The 17,808-nt window shown below is 36.6% G+C and overlaps 2 protein-coding genes across 3 annotated transcripts; both read right to left on the bottom strand.

Moving 5' to 3' along the window:
- Positions 1-713: 713 nt before the first annotated feature.
- Positions 714-9,290, bottom strand: slc30a1a (solute carrier family 30 member 1a). Of its 2 annotated transcripts, none has more exons than XM_051138749.1 (2): positions 8,483-9,290; positions 714-3,025 (listed from the first exon to the last, which is right to left on the bottom strand). In XM_051138749.1, the coding sequence occupies exons 1-2, from the start codon at positions 9,093-9,095 to the stop codon at positions 2,130-2,132; spliced, it is 1,509 nt and encodes a 502-aa protein (XP_050994706.1). In that variant the 5' UTR covers positions 9,096-9,290; the 3' UTR covers positions 714-2,129. The 2 variants fall into 2 exon arrangements, with proteins under 2 accessions (XP_050994706.1, XP_050994707.1); XM_051138750.1 differs by having other exon boundaries at positions 8,492-9,287.
- nek2 (NIMA-related kinase 2) lies at positions 9,195-17,594 on the bottom strand. Its single transcript, XM_051138751.1, is given in 11 exon segments — positions 9,195-10,037; positions 10,831-10,907; positions 11,774-11,828; positions 12,468-12,690; positions 13,189-13,315; positions 13,469-13,551; positions 14,927-15,167; positions 15,458-15,501; positions 15,503-15,676; positions 16,442-16,571; positions 16,650-17,594. Coding segments are annotated over 10 exon segments (1,335 nt in total). The 5' UTR covers positions 16,541-16,571; positions 16,650-17,594; the 3' UTR covers positions 9,195-9,825.
- Positions 17,595-17,808: the final 214 nt, after the last annotated feature.

Below are 17,808 nucleotides of genomic sequence, written 5' to 3'. Positions count from 1 at the left end.
AGATGCATTTAAACCTGTTTTTTATTATAAAACGTATAGTTCCGGCCCTTGATTCTGATTGGTTGAGCCGCATTCAAAGCTATTGTAAATTACACTACAAACATACACCTTTGCTTACTTTTGTGTGTTGCTTGGCAACCACTTTGTTGCAACCACAACTAGTTCTAAGGAACTACATTGTTTGGTGGAAGAATACTGTTTTTATTTACATCATTGCATTTTATTTGCTCAGTTTTATTTTGTGAAACCTTACTACGTGCATGGAATGACCGTTTTATAAAAGCAATAAGCCCTGTGAAGCTGTGGTTTACAGTGAATTTATAACTGCTAAGGGGACACTTTGCATTGTGCCTAACAACACCCCTTAGCTGTTATAAATTCACTGTAAACTACAGCTTTGTGGGGCTTATTGCTTTATTAGGACACCTTAAAAAAATTATGACCTGCTCTTTAAGGCTGAAACGGAAATGAAGTCTGATGCCCCCCAGGGATCAATACTGAGCCCGCTGCTCTTTAGTATTTTTGTGTTTCATCCTCGCCAGCTGAATCCTTGACTCAGCCTGAATTATAATTTATTAAAATTATAATTTCCATAGAGATTTTCTCTCACTATATAATATTCAGGTATATTATTCTATTCCTTAATTGGTCAAATCAAATAAACCTTGACTAAATCAGCTTCTGTAAAAAAAGAAAATGACAACAGACATGAATTGAATGGTATACCAAACAAGCATGTTTAATTCACAATGACACTTCTGACAGCAATATATCAAAAACATTTCCGCTGGCATGGTACTTTTAAAATCCTCAGTGATACAAACACTCTGTCAGCACATTTATACCATAAGCTCATCTTTCCTCTAAGGATTTCTAAGAAATTCACTAAACGACGAATAATAAAGACTAGTAGTATTTCTGTTTTTCATAAATTGCATATTTTCACCAAATGCTAAAGTCTGCAGATATAAATAGTGTCGTGAAGAGTTGTTATTATATGTTTTTCCCCAATGAAGGCCACTGAGTAGATTGTGCGACACCCCAAATGATGTGCCCAAACGAAACCTACTTGCCTACTCCCTGTGTATTTCAGAAAGCAACTCCCTTGTCTTTTGGTTTACAAATTTTGCTTGGTTTCTCAAAGCTTTCCATATAACCACAAGTATATTTGGTCATGCACAAATTAAATCTGAGGAGGTCCCTTCACTTTTTCGACAGCATGGACAAAACATGTCACCCTCCAGCAGTCCCACAACGAAAAAACATTTTTTTTTACAGCATTTTCACCTCTTGTTTTGATTGACAACAACAGAACAAACAAGGCATCAGCTTTTAGAAAAAAACAAAAAGAGAAGGTTTGTCTAGTTCCTACACTGACTAGATTCAGTGCTCTAACACAGCAGTTTCAATTATAGGCATGGTGAAGTACTGTCGACAAATCTTCTGATGTCTAATAAAACAGATCATCTAAAAAAAGTGAAAGATTGAACAGCAATCTTTGAAAAACGTCATCTAAAAATACTTTCGGTTAAAGCATAGATCATTTGTGAAAGAAGCAAAAAAATTTTTTTTTTTTTTAACCTCTAATATTATATCACCTAATCTTACAAAAAGCTCTTTGAAAAAAATACGTAATTACCAATAACTTAAATACATAAATTATTACATCTCTCACAAAATTGAAAGTTTGAATATGACTAAGAAAACATACAATAAAGTGTGAAGGATAAAACTGAAAACAGATGGATAGAAAAAAACTGGTCCAGACATTTTTACTTGGTCCAGCAGCTGAACGTTAAAATTGCATGTCGTTGCATTACAATCCACAGGAAGGACATAAGTGTTTGACGTCCTGTATGAAGAGAAGCTTTGGCACGGACACACCAATCAGACGATGCGGTAAACACACATGCAGAGGACGCCAGCCTTGCTCTCCAGCCTATTTATATTGTCTGTATGTTGGTGTGGTATCTGAGACATAGGGCTGTATGGTGTGTGTTTGTGTGTGTGTGTGTGTTATCATAAGTGTGTTTGGGCTCAATTTTTCTTACAGCATGGCAGAAATCAGTCAGCTGATCCAATACACATCGATACCCTCAACAGAACAGAACATTCTCCTTCTAACCTGCTCACAATGATGACTCCACCTCCCTAGTGGTGACCACAACTGTTTCTGGCCTGCTTGTTTCCTCCACAGACTCACTGATGATCTCCAGAGATGTTGCAGAAGTACTGGTTATCGTTGGGGTTTTGGCTTCACACAGTTTCTTTGCATCTACAGCTCCGTCAGGAGGCTTTGCAGAATCAGTGGCGCCACAGCAGAGCTTTGGGGCACACTGCGTTCTACAGGAAAGCTCGCAGAGAGAAGTGCGAGACTCTGAATTCACCGTTACGAATTCCGGTTGAATGGTTGTGGCGTGGATGCCCTCGTCGTGGAAAAAGTCCTTGATGCGCTTGGCTACGTCCATGTAGGACGTGGGGTCATGGCATTTGATGTGCGCAGTGGCGATAATACGACTACCCGCCAGCTGCCAGATGTGCAGCTCGTGCACCGCCAACACGCCCTCCAGTTCCCGCAGGCGAGCGTTGAGCTGATGCATGTCGATTTGCTTGGGCACGGTCTGTAGCAGGATAAGTGCAGATTCCTTCAGCAACGGGTATGTGGTGTAGAGGAGGATGCAGACCATGATGACGCAGAGCGTGGGGTCGAGATACAGCACCCAGCAGGGTCCCGCCACTGTGCCGGTGATGTTACTTACAGGACTGCTGATATTGAGTGAATGGCCTGCACAATGTTTGCCTACACAAGGGTTTTCACAGATTTCGCCCGGCTTGCACGGATTCCATACCATCAGGAAGATGATGGCGTTGATCACCACGATAACCGAGCCGAGAGCGTCACCCAGGACGTGCAGGAACACACCTCGCATGTTGAGCTGGGATGCTGAGTCGTGTCCATTCTCGAGATCTTCGTATGGGACGCTGCCGTTAATCTGCAAATCCAGGCTGTCACTTTGACTCATCTCTATGGAGGAGAAACAAAGCAAGTGTGAACAATCAAGGAAATCTGTGCATACAGTTGAAGTCAAAAGTTCTGAATCATTAAAAATGTTAATTATTTTATCAAAATAAGAGGGACAATACAACATGCATGCTATTGGTTATTTAGTACTGACCTGAATAAGATATTTCACACAGAATTTGTTTACATATAGTCCACAAGAGAAAATAATAGTTGAATCTATAAAATGTTCATCAATGAATCTACAAAAGTTTACATCCCCTTGATTCTTAATACTGTGTTGTTACCTGAATGATCCACAGCTGTTTTTTTGGTTATAGTTGTTCATGAGTCCCTTGTTTTGTCCTGAACAGTTAAACTGCCCGCTGTTCTTCAGAAAAATCCTTCCGGTCCCACAAATGTTTTGGTTTTTCAGCATTTTTGTGTATTTGAACCCTTTTCAACAATGACTGTATGATTTTGAGGGGACTCATATAAAAGGTTAAAATGGTCACTGATGCTTCAGAAGGAAAACCAATGCATTAAGAGCTGGGGGGTGAAAATTTCTGAACAGAATGGAGATGTGTACATTTGTCTTATTTTGCCTAAATACCATATCCATTTAATACTGGCCTTCAGTGGCTACAGAAAATAGATGTTTCCTACAAGATAAAATAACTATACTTTTTTTAAAAAATAATTTACCCTGATCTTCAAATTCCAAGAGTTTTTACCCCCTGGCTCTTAATGCATTGTTTTTCCTTCTGGAGCATCGGTAAGTGTTTGAACCTTCTGTAGTTGCATATGAGGCCCTCAGTTGTCCTCAGTGTGAAAAGGTGGATCATACAGTCATTGTTGGAAAGGGTTCACATACACAAAAAGGCTGGAAAACCAAAGAATCTGTGGGAACTGAAGGATTTTTCTGAAGAACAGTTGGCAGTTTTATTGTTCAGGAGAAACAGAGGCCTCATGAACAACTATCACAAAACAAAACAAAAAACACAGCTGTGGATCATTAAGGCAAGAACGTGGTATTAAGAATCAAGCAGATGTAAACTTTTGAACAGGGTAATTTTTATAAATTCAACTATTATTTTCTCCTGTGGACTATATGGAAACATCTTTCATGTAAAATATTTTAACACGCATTTTGTTTGATCCCTCTTATTTTGGCAAAATAATTACAATTTTTATGATTCTGTAAACTTTTGACCTCGACTGTACAACAAAACAGCAGTTTTGCATATTTTATATGAAATTAATCAGTAGATATACTTTGCTCAATTTAACTCGTAAAAACAGACTTTCTGCATTTGAAAATGTGGGTGTGTTGACACAAACAAATTTTATTGGCCAGACTGCGGCCAAGAGTCTAGAGTAGTATAAAAGCACTGGAATGTTTTGTTATTTGTACAGCTCCTTTGTTTGTATTCACAGCATTCCATACAACAGTATGGGAGCAATGTCAAGTGGAATGCGGTGTGGAGTTACATGATTTTTTTTTTCCCTGGTGAGGAAAAAAAAAGTTTTCTCTACCGAAAAGTGCGTTTCACACCAGCTAACAGGGAATAAGTGCAGAAATGGAAAATTCAAAATGTCAAATTCATTACAGAACACTTTGAGCGGAGAGGGGAACTATTGTTGCTTCACTCACAAACTCTGTTCCATGCCGACCTGTCAATATGTGCTGATATTTAATAAAATGTTCTATTGCCTGAAGTTAAAGTTCAGCCAATACTACTTGACTCAAATTTGTACAACCTCCTTTTATCTGTGAAACACAACAAAGGTATTTAAAAGAATTTTTTACCTATATAATGAATGTCGATGGAGTCTAAAAAACATTGACTTTCATTATATTGACATAATCAGTGTTCCACAGCAGAAAGTACTGGCTTGTTCACACCAAGATAAAGATAACTGTAATGATAACTGTTAGCATCCATACAACTGCATGATAACGTTTTGTTTAAGCAAACACTGCAGTCATTTGTCGCTTAAAGTCTTTTTAAAGTGCATTCTAGAAGTATGCAATATTGACAAAAAAAAATTATATGTCAGTATTTTGGGGATTTTTTAAATAACTATAATTAAATACTTTGCTTCTTGTGTTTTGGTTCTACCTTGCCTGGTTTGGGCCTGTATTGGATAAATAAATATAAAGGCCGGGACACACCAAGCCATTAAAAAAAAAACAAAACAAAAAAAAACTAGCGTCGACAAAAGCTGACAGTGTCGTCGCCTTGCATTGGCAGCGTCTGGAACAAATCGGTATCGGTAAAATCCAATATCGGTCGACCTCTACTTTTGACAACACTACATTAAAGTGTTGCTCTGAGTTGAACAAATGTCCTGCTCTGGCTTTGTTTGAAACCATTTTTTCTTGGCGAAACAGAAAAATTATCATTATCGTTATAGCTATAGCATGCACTTCCCATTTCTCAGAATTTTTATAACTTTATAGTTATAGCCCTTAGTATGAAAACCAATGTAATATTCTTCCAGAAGCATCATTAACAATGTACTGTCAAAATACACAGAAGTTTCGGACACTAAGGTTTCAGTTCAGGACCTTCAGGTCATTAATATAACATTTCTGCAGAGAGCTGATCATTCACTGAGGCCTGTGGGTGATGTAACCCATCTGTTTATCTCTCATGTGATATGACCCATCTGTTCATCTTTCATCTGGGCTGTCTTAAACAAGCAGGCAAGGCCTTGGTTAAAAAATTCCATTAGATAAACAGAGTGACTGTTTCAACTTGCATTTGGAATAAGCTGCTTTTCTTGAAGAAACCTATCTGGTTATAATTCTGCTTATCTGATAAAAACAGACACAAGCACAGAAAGTGTTTGCACACGGTCTTCACTGGTAATGAGCTTCCATGCCATACCATTGTTGTGAATCCATGGAAACAAAAGACAACTTAATTAAGCACAAGGCTAACTGTTGTCACAAAAACAGATTAATAAAATAAATAGTGTGACGTAGTGCGATAAATAGTGCAGACAGAAAAACATCTAAGGGACGTGACACACCAAGCCAAAGGTGAGCTGGTGTCATTCAATGGGGGGCCAAGCATCTGTCGGCACAATTTTTGCAGTTTGCATGAGTCGGACTACAGCTTTCGGGCAATGGAGCATGTTGAAATGGCTGAGTGAACCATTGCACAAAAAGACAGCATTACCTAATGTTTAAATTTCGCAGAGCAATTGTGTGAAAATGGTAGCTAGTGCCGTTTATGGTTTACGATTTGTATATCCCCAGTTCAAAATCCAGTTTCCCTTTGAATGACGAATACAGGCTACTGCCACCTGCTGGTACAGAAAGTTATTTCCTTTCACGCAGGCACATAAAGTATGAACTACCCAGATTGCACATGTACATCTGCAAGATGTCTGTTAAAGATTGCTTGATCTGGAAAGCATCTGCTGTGTACACACATCTGACAGACGTCTTTAAGATGTCAGTTTCACATACATTCTAAATCATAAACATCTTAATAAACGTCAACTTGACATCTGATGTGAAACATCTTCTAGACGTCCTGTAGATGTGCAGACACTCTAAAATAAAAATACATCTTGCAGATGTAAATGCAGACGTCAAATAGATGTCTCCATCATGTATGTGTGGTATCAGGTTAGTTTCCCGTTGACTGTAGCCTTTGCGATTCAAGCGCAACTTACTGGCCCAGATGCAAACGGGGTGGCAACACAGTCGGCTATTGTTGCAGATAGTTCTTTGATGTTGGCTTGTTGTGTAACGGCTTTAAGAAACTGAACCACTAGCTGACCAGAGACTGTAGGCTATTTTTGACAGTCCCCAAACAAAGTACAGAATCGTCACCAGAGCCACAACCAGCGTGATCAGTGATCATGTCCAACAGGATTGTGACCCCAAATTCCTACATGGTATTAAGTACCTAACTATCTCTGCATCTATCTATTATACTTGCTTAATACCAAGTTACAACTATTTAACTGTAGCAATAATGGCTGTAATTACTTGTGACCCTGGACCACAAAACCAGTCTTAAGTGGCATGGGTATATTTGTAGCAATAATCAAAAAATACATTGTATTGGTCAAAAATATCAATTTTTTTCTTTTATGCCAAAAATCTTCAGGATATTAAGTAAAGATCACGTTTCATGAAGTTATTTTGTAAATTAACTAGTGTAACTATATCAAATCTTAAGTTTTGATTAGTAATATGCATTGCTAAGAACTTTAAATAACAAATTTAAAGAAGATTTTCTCAACTTTTCAAATTTTTCGCACCCTCAGATTCCAGATTTTCAAATAGTTGCATCACAACCAAATATTGTGCTGTCTTAAACCATACATCAGTGGAAAGCTTATTTATTCAGCTTTGGGTTCCGTATCAAGGTTGGTTATTATTCAGTTTCCTGTTACACCCATGCAGCATCCGACTTTAATCTGATTAACACATACCTATATTGCTTCTTTTGTATAATTAAAGTTATCTATGTTGTGTTCTACATGTTTTAGCTTTGGGATGATGTATAAATCTCAATTAAAAAAAAAAAAAGCCCTTATGACCGGTTTTGTGGTCCAGGGTCACATATGTTAGTAAAAGCAATGGTAACCGCAGTTTAATTTAATAAAGCTCAACCCTGCTGAAAAAGACATCCAAAACCAGCCACTTTTATAGCCAGTCAGGTTGGGAGACCAGCTGCGACACAAGCTTGCCCAGGCAAGGTAAACCACTTAAACAGTTGAATTTGGGCACTGTAATTAAAGCATTTACCAAAAGACAGTTTACCCCCAAAAAGTTTTAAATTCTGTCAAAATCATTTGCTCAACCCTAATGTCTTTCCCAACCTGTATGACTTTCGTCTGTGAAATACATACAAACATATTTTGAAGATTGCCGGTCACTCAACAATTCTGGTTACCACAGACTTTCAACAAAAAAAGCCCAATTGTTCCTTTGGAGACCGATGGATGACAAAGCCGGTGCCATTTGCAACTTCTCACACATATTTAAAGAAACAAATTTGTCTCTGAAAAAAAAAAAAAGGGAAACTAGTTCTGAGTCCTTCTACAGTCCCTTTTTTATATCAAAGATATTTTGAAGGTTGCTTGTAACCAAAATAGCTTTGGTACCACTGACGTCAACTGTAAGGACAAAAACCCCACGGAGGCATTTCGCAAAACACCTTTTTAACTTTCCACAGAGCAAACCCATACATTTATGGAACATTATGAAGGTGAGTAAATGATGACAGAATTGATTCTGGGGTGATCAGTCGCTTAATGAGTTTGTTGCCAGTGGTTGCAGGTTAACAAACATGCCTAACGAGAAACAAAAGCCCTTAGAGAAAAGTTTTGCACACGTTTTCCGTTACACCCGTACATCACTCGACTTTATTCTGATTAATACACACCGATCTGACTTCTTTTGTATACTTAAAGTTATTAATGTCGTGTACTAAATATTTTATGACAACAAACCGGATTTACCAGGTCTCCTCCTGTCCGGATTAACGCCATTGGGGCTGTTGTTCTGATTCCCGACCAGATTATTGGTCTCCTCGCCCGCGGACCGACTATCCTCCAGCGTCTCACACCGGCGGACCTTCCCGTTCTTGTGTTTTTTGAGTCCCCCGTGGCTGTGGCCGTGTCCTCCGTGGGAATGGCCATGTCCGCCGCCACCGCCTTGCCCATGAAAGAGACAGAGCCCGATCAGGTTGACCAGCAGCCCCCCAACCCCCACCCCAATCACCACCTCGGGCTTTTCGATCTCATGAGGCTCCGTGAAGCGCTCGATGGCCTCCAGGATGATGGTAAAGCAGAGCGCGGTGAGGAACACAGCGTTGACCAGCGCGCCCATCACCTCGGCCCGGATCCAGCCGAATGTGTTCTTGTTGGTGGACTGGGTCTGCTCAGCGAAGCGCACAGCTACCAGAGCCACGACCAGGGCGATCACGTCCGACAGCATATGAAAGGAGTCCGACAGCATCGCTAGAGAAGACGTGATCCGGCTCACCACCACCTCCACAATGAAAAAGCCGAAGGTGAGCGACAGCATGCATAGCAGTCGGACTCGGTTCGGTGCGCAGGCCATGATTTCACCGCGAGTAAAGCACGAAACAAAGCTTTAAATGAAGACGACACCGCTTCGGGTTAATATCCCATAACTGAGCTCGTTCTGACCGGCAGACTGTAAGCGACAATCTGATCCGTATGTAATGGGCGCTGGGGACCGGAGTTCGCTCCGGTTATAGTGGCCGTCTTCCGTCTCTCCTCTGCAGACGGCTGAAACTTTGCACCCGGACCGGCGAACTTTCCACACGGAACACGCTCAGCGTCCGGCCACGCCCACACTCGCCTGCGATTGGCTGACAGCTTGGCATCGAGGAAAATTTAACTCATTCCAGGAAAAGCGAAGAACTACATGACTAAATTCAGAGTATCCCTTAGTGAAACTCCAAACTGTAGTACACTGTTCTGGAGCCCAGAACATAAGTTATTTTCAGTTTTAATGAATGAAAACTAAACGGTAATATTATCAACCTCTTATTTTAATAAAAACAGCAAATCCAAATAAGACAAATTCCAGTAATAAAACATCTATAAAATTAAGAATACAACATTATCTTTGATAAAATAATCCAGTGTAATGACCAAAAATGAAGTGTTGTTCCACTGTACTGTACAAATGCTGCAGCAAATAAATAAAAGCAGAAATCGTTTTTCCTAATGTACACAACTTTAAAAAAAAAAAAAAAAAAAAAAAAAAAAAAAAAAAAAAAAAAAAGGCTTGACTTGATCATACTAATACACCACATTAATGGTTAGCGGATGCCCTGCATTTCTCTGGGCTTTGGTGAATATTTCTTTTCCTCTTCACCAAGAGCCTGGACACGCATGTTAGCCCATTGGTGTCTCTTTACAATACAATGTTCTTGAGGTTTAACGATCAGTCTGCTCTCAGCTTTGCCGTTCTCCTTGCCGTCTCCTGCAAAGTGAACCCTCTTCTTTCCTGGGGAGACGTTTTCTTCATTCTCTGTCAAAAGACAGGATTATGTAATTCATGTTGTGAAGGTAAAAAATACATTTATAAGTACTTTTACTACAGGATCGAAAAATATAGAGGGGTGAAAACCACAAGGTCGTAAGTGACATTTTGGGTGGAATGAAGATGATACACTAATATTTAAAAGTGCGGGCGAGTATAATTTAATACTAACTTTCCCATACAAAAAAAAAAAAAAAACAAAAAAAAAAAAAAGTTTTCACAAAAATCTACAGCAGAAAAAAAAAAAAAAAAAACTGTTTTGAACATTGAAAAATCATAGAGCCACTATATATAACAACACCAATAGTAATAATAGATAATAAATAAGCACTAAATCAGTCTTCATCTTCATATTAGTTCAAAGTGTAACATTTGTTTGCAGATGCTGTTAGTTGTGGTATCTTGCGGTGAATTATCTAGTGCAATTCATAATTTTAAAAGTAGTATAAAAAAAAAGGGTATAGTAAATTAGTAATGAATTAATTATTAATAAATTAATAAATGACAATGATTAATCAACATAAAAAACAAAACAAAACAAAAAAAGCCACCACCACCAAGTGTAATTATGCCAAACATTTGACCGATAGTATGCATGTAAATATATAAACAAATACTAGGCACTTACATTGCGCATTGACAGAAAGTAAAAATAATAATAATAATAATAATAATAATAATAATAATAATTATTATATATATATATATATATATATATATATATATATATATATATATATATATTTTTTTTTTTTTTTTTGAATGAAGAATTGTTTTATACCTGTGTCACTGGCACTGAGTAGAGACAGCGCCCTCTGCTGCCGGATCAAATTATACGCCTTCAACAAGCTCTCAGCTCTGTCAGAAAACAATTACAACCTCATTATCAGCACTAAATACCATGTGACCCTGGACCATAAAACCATAAGGGTAAATAAGGGTACATTTTTTGCAATTGAGATTTATACATCATCTGAAAGATGAATAAGTTTTCCATTGATGTATGGTTTGTTAGGATAGGACAGTATTTGGCCGAGATACAACTACTTGAAAATCTGTGATCTGAGGGTGCAAAAAAACCAACCAAACAAAAAAAAGTAATTGAAAAACTCACCTTTAAAGTTGTCCAAATGAAGTTCTTTGCAATGCATATTACTAATCAAAAATTAGGTTGAGATATATTTACTGTAGAAAATTTCATGGCACATGATCTTTGCTTAATATCCTAATGATTTTTAGCATAAAACAAAAATCTATAATTTTGACCTAAACATAGACCTTTTTTCCTGATTAAACGATGGACGCAGCCATAAATTCTAACTTCCAATTGGATGCTCGTGTTCCGGTTTCCATAGGAACCCATTCAGATAGTGCCCATCTGTTTGTATGTAGCTAACGTCGGAAGCTTCGTGTCATCTACACACTCATTAAACTTTGAGGAGTGAGACACTGACAAATGACGGTCATTGAGACATTGCAAAGTGATGGCACTATGGAGCCATGTTCTTTTTGTAAACATTTTAATGGGTTTAACATTAGATTATCAGCTCGGAATATACACTAATGCAACCGGAAATGCAAAGCATCCTTCCGGATAACAGTCAGGCGTGACTTCGGCGTTCAGGAAAAATGTCTGTATGCAAATACAAATATACCCATGCTACACACAACAAATTTTGTGGTCCAGGGACACAAAAGTTCAGCAAGGAAGGCTGTATATTTACCTAGCCAACTTTTCATTTGATTGCTGTTCTCGGACACACAGCTCCTGTTCCCTTTCTGGGAAAAGAAAAGGTTAGAGACATTAAAAGCTATTTAAATAAAATGTCTTGCCAGTAAACAGTATTTTAAAGGGTTTGTTTAACTTAAATGAAAATTCGGACATAATTTACTTATTGTCATGTCATTCCAAACTAATAAGACTTTCGTTTAACTTCACAAATGTAACACAAATGGAGATATTTTCACTAAAACTTAAAGAGATTTCTGGCCTGCTGAAAGCCCATGCAACCAAAAAGTAAACCATATGAACAGAGTGGTTTAATCTAAAAGTTTTCTAAAGAGATGCTATCACACATATGATAAACAGAATTAATTTACTTACTTATTTTCATACATTTTCATCAATGCACATGCATAGAGCACATCAAATGTAATAAACAGAAACTAAAATGTACTTGCTTGGTTCATTGTTAAACTTCCATTTACCATATATCATCTTTTGTGTTTTGAAGATCAACAAAAATATTTTGGGTTTAGAATGACAACAACTGATGTTTTTTTTTTGTTTTTTTTAAATGATCCTTATTTTTATTTTTGTAAAACCCTATTTCTACCTGGGGTTAAACATCTCAGTGTGTCCAACTGTTATTTGATCACCTGAGACAGATGTAAAGAGGCCTAATAAAACAGACTTACGCTCTAGTCTCTGCTCTCGCTCTTTGAGGGCCTGCTCACGTTCACGCAGAATCTGCTCCTTTAGCCGTAGCTCTGCTAGAAGCGACGGTTCCGGATGTTTGGGCTGCTCTACGTCTACTGATCTGCGCCGCTGCTTCTCCTGAAGCCTCTTCTGCTCCTGGGCTACATAACCCGAGATCAAGCTGTTCTGCAGAATGGACTCCACTGAGGGCCTCAGATAGTCCTAACAACAGAGAACAGCCTGTCAGAATGTGACAAAACAGCATACAGGGCAATGTGAATGGAAAAACCGAACTGAGATTTTTAAATTCTAACAATAATACAGCCTCTTTCACACAGGATGTGTTTTTGTGTATAAAGACGAAATAGCAGGGTAGTCTTACAAGGTCTTTGACCTTTTTTTTTTTTTTTTTTTACAAACAATATCAATGGAAAAGATATGCAGTAGAATGTAAAAAAATCATTCTGTGTGAATGGCCTTGTTGATTTTCTTTTTTGTCAGGACTGCTATTTAGTGTTCTATTCAAATTGTTTAATTCTTTATTTTATTTTTATTACCCAGTCACACAGTGACAAAAAGACTTTTCTTTCAGCCAGTCACATTTCTGCAAATGTTTGGTCAGTTATCGGTGACCCTTGGAATCCAAATTCACTTTGACTTTGGCCTTCTGACACAAGTTCTAGTGAAATGAAATGGTCCTTCTGCCAAAAATGAATTTACCTTTAAGTTGAGCATTTTTGAAAGAAGTGTGTTCAGACCATCAGAGTATCTGTATGGGATTCTTCTGAACTTCCCTTCTCTGATTTTTACAGCCAGCTCTGTTTGGTTGTATGCTGTAAATGGGGGACTTAAACAAAAAGAAAAAAAAGACTCAGGATTAAATATCAATATACTTAAGTTTCAAGATTCACAATTTTGTATAACCACACAAGCACTTGGATATAACTGAGTTCAGTGTAATCATAGTAAAATATTAGGACAATAACACATGTATACTTACGATAAAGCACATAGTTCATAGAGTAAACATCCCAAAGACCATATATCTGATTTTTCATTGTAGGACATGCGATTAATTTGTTCCTGTGAATACAAAAAGAAGAAAATATGAATAATACAAATACAGCCAAGTCCTGATAATAAGAAATATCATGATGAATCTGTGCCACAAATAATTATGCATCCCATGACATGAACATTTCTCAAAGGTTCTCAACTGCATTTTTATTTTTTTGTTCAGTTAGGTTGGACTCACTCCAGTCCTTTAGGGAAAAAAGGCATCAGTGTATAAAATAACATGTCTGTATAAATGCACCTAGGGTACAGTTTACCCAGAAATTAAATCATTCGCTCACTAAAATTTGGTTACCACTATTCACTCAAATACACTACCAGCCAAAAGTTTTTGAACAGTGAGATTTATAATGTTTTTATTATTATTATTTTTTTTTTTAAGAAGTCACTTCTGCTCACCAAGCCTGCATTTATTTGATCCAAAGATATATATACTTAAAAAAAAAAAAAAAAAAAAAAAAAACTTTTTTTTAGAAAATGGAAATTATATATTTTTTTTAATATTTTGACTATTTAAATTAACTGTTTTCTAATTTAATATTTTAACATGCAATTTATTCCTGTGATTTCAAAGCTAAATTTTTAGCATCATTACTCCAATCACATTATCCTTCAGAAATCATTTTATTATTCTGATCTGCTGCTCAAAAACATTTATATTTATTATTATTATTATTATTATTATTATTATTATTATTATTATTATGCTGAAAACAGCTGAGTAGAATTCTTTGAATCTCTATTCAAAGAATCCTGAAAGGAAAAAAAAAAAAAAAATTACAAACATTTCACAATATTACTTTTGATTTTGGATCAAATAAATGCAGGCTTGAAAAGACTTCTTAAAAAAAAAAAAAAAATTAAAAACTTGACAGGTAGTGTATCTTCTGTGTTCTGCAGAAGAAACTTGTACACTAAAAACTGATTTTTCTACATTAAATAAAGACTAATAGAGTATCAGTCTTTCTGCCTTATTACATGTTTAATTCAGTGTTACTTGCCATTTATTTTTAATTACTTGTGAAATTTACAAGGAATTTCTGAGTGAAAATTGCTAAAAGGAAAAATAAGTGTAGAGGTTTGAAGTGTCATTTGGGTTAGTAAATTCATTTTTGATTTTGGGTAACTATCACTTTAAGTGTCCTGTATTTGTGCACTTGAACACCATTTTCCCTATTCAAATATTCCCATCGATTTTAATTAATTATTTAATTTATTTTAAACTTATTTACCGAATTTAATTTATTATGGAAATTAAAGTGTTTAAGTTTTATATATATATATATATATATATATATATATATATATATTTTCCATATTTTATATATATAATTTTCCATATTTTCTCTTTACACATTTAAATGAAATATGAAAATACACTTACCGGCGACATGTAATATGGAGTTCCAACAAATGTTTTAGCAAAGCTTGTATCATGGTTCAGTATCCGAGCTAAACCAAAATCACCAAGCTTTACATTCTGTTTGACATCCAAAAAAATATTTGCGGGTTTCAGGTCACGGTGCAGAACCGTACTGCTGCCGTTACTTCTACCATGGCACTCTTTTAATGCCAGGGACAACTGTGCCATCACACGCAGGATGAATTCTTCTTCCAGGTATCGTCTGCAAAAAAAGTGTAACAAAAAACAAACATTTCAGTAATGCAGGAAAACAGTCTGAAAAACAACAGGGATTCTCCAGATTTTAAAAGACTTTTAGACCAGAACACAGTATGTCAATATATTCTCTAAATATAAAAGAGTTGCATTCTCAAATTTTGAAGTGTTGCTAATGTCTTCATATCGACATTTACCTGGTAATGATTTTAAAACTTTCTGCTCTGATTTAAGACCACATCAAAGCCTTAATTTGAAGTGTGAATTAATACTTTTTATGACCTATCATTATTTTACCTGTCTTTGATGCATCTGTTAATGAGGCTGGCGAGATCTCCCCCCCTCACAGTACTCCATCACTATATATAATGTTGTGTTTGTCCGGTCTATAATTCTGTCGTAGTATCGGACGATATTTGGGTGCTTCAGCTCACGGAGCAAATTGACCTCTGACACCAACATCTGTTTCTCAGCCTCGGCCATGGTCCCATAGTCCAGCACTTTCCAAACCAGAATCTAAAGAGATGAAATGACATGGTCCAAATTAGCCGGTCTACAGTGTGACAATTCACAATTTCATAAATTATTTGTGACCCTGGACCACAAAACCAGTCTTAAGTCACTGGGGTATATTTGTAGCAATAGCCAAAAATACATTGTATGGGTCAAAATTATTAATTTTTATTTTATGCCAAAAATCATTAGGAAATTAAGTAAATATCATGTTCCATGAAGATATTTTGTAAATTTCCTACTGTAAATCTATCAAAACTTAATTTTTGATTAGTAATATGCATTGTTAAGAACTTCATTTGGACAACTTTAAAGGTGATTTTCTCCATATTTAGATTTTTTTTGCTTCCTCAGATTCCAGATATTCAAATACTTGTATCTCAGTCGAATATTTTCCTATTATAACAAACCTACATCAATGGAAAGCTTATTTATTCAGCTTTCAAATGATGTATTAATCCAAATTTTGAAAAAAAATACCCTTATGACTGGTTTTGTGGGCCAGGGTCACATTTAAACTTGACTTATTGATGAATTTTATTGCACTAGATCACACAATATCACATGTGCAAACAGTTACACTACGACACTATAACAAGAACTGATATTTTGTTATCTAATAAGGACATTCAACGTTGCTTAAATATCCAAATATTTTTTCATTTTCTGATTTTGATGTAGGCTCCTTAATTAAAAGTAAGTTAACGTTACACTACAACATTACCACACCGTTCATGCCAAACGGAGTTCAATATATGCTTTATTGACCTTTCCGTCTGATTTCCTTCTGATTTTCTGGCATTTCCCATAAGATCCACATCCTATGGTGAGCATCACCTCATAGTCTTCAGTTTTGGATGGCATCATGCACACATCAACAGCAGCTCCAGACTTCAGACTAATACAACAAACTCAATTATTTATGTGCAAACTGTACCAACAAACATAGCATGATTAATTCGAGCCGTTCACTTACCGCAACTCATTCACTGCTTAACCTACACGCTTTTATCCCGGTGTCTATGTGTTTTAGTCTATAAAAACGCTATAGTTTCTTGTTTATGCTCCGACACAAACAGAAAGAACCAACAAGCTGATTTTCAAACGTGCGCACAAATGCTGGATTCTGATTGGCTGGACTTTATCGTTTGCGGCGATCTCATTGGTCCGTGTCAGGACACAGCGTTCACGTTGCCAAGCGCTGAAGAACCGCGAGAACGCCCGGGAACATTCTATTGGACAGCTGGAGGATGTTTCTTAAAGGCGCAGCTCAAGCACAGCTTATAAGGAGGAACGAACATTAAGCGCTTTTAAGTTTTAAAACGCAACTGTAAACGCTAGTTTTAGACGTAAAACATGGCTTTAAATCGTTAGTTAGCATTTCTCCCAACTTATTTATTGTCCATGTTCCTTGGAATGTGTCTTTTAACGCCTATGATGAACGCCCGTTTCCTTCATTTAAAAAAAAAAAAAAAAAAAAAAAAACACACACAGGCTGCTTCTGAGAAACGTACCGTCTGCAGACTGACCTTTGCGCCCGCTACTTCGTTATTGAAGCGTAAGTTCACTTACACTGCACACCGACTGTTTGTCCGCTTGGTGGCAGCAGTGTGTTTAATGTGCCGAACAGCTCTGGGTGTGGCAGAGCCAAAGTTCACATAAAGCCCTTTCCCCTATTTCCACTGGAATGCTTTACAGGATATGAGTTACAGACATATTGCCAGAAAGACGACAACGTCATTTCAATTGAACAGATGCATTTTTAGAGCAATAATCATTATGAGTCATAGGTAGGCGGTTCTGAGAATGTGCTTCAAATGTTAAGAAGACCCTTCTGCTCAACAAGCGTGCATTTATTTGATTCAAAGTACAGCAAAAGCAGTAATATTGTTAAATATTTTTTCTATTTGAAATAAATACTTGAATATATTTTAAAATGTAATTTATTCCTGTGATCAAAGGTACATTTTCAACATCATTACTCGTTTTCAGTCTCACATGATACTTCAGAAATCATTCTAATATGCTGATTTGCTGTTTAAGAAATGTATTATTATTATTATCAATATTTAAAACAGTTTAGTCTTTTTTCAGGATTCTTTGATGAATAGAATGATCCAAAAATCATTATCTGA

This window comes from Labeo rohita, chromosome 20, assembly GCF_022985175.1.
Source record: "Labeo rohita strain BAU-BD-2019 chromosome 20, IGBB_LRoh.1.0, whole genome shotgun sequence".
NCBI classification, from domain to species: Eukaryota; Metazoa; Chordata; class Actinopteri; order Cypriniformes; family Cyprinidae; genus Labeo; species Labeo rohita.
Note: the sequence above shows the minus strand (reverse complement) of the source record. Positions and strands in the feature narration are given on the sequence as shown.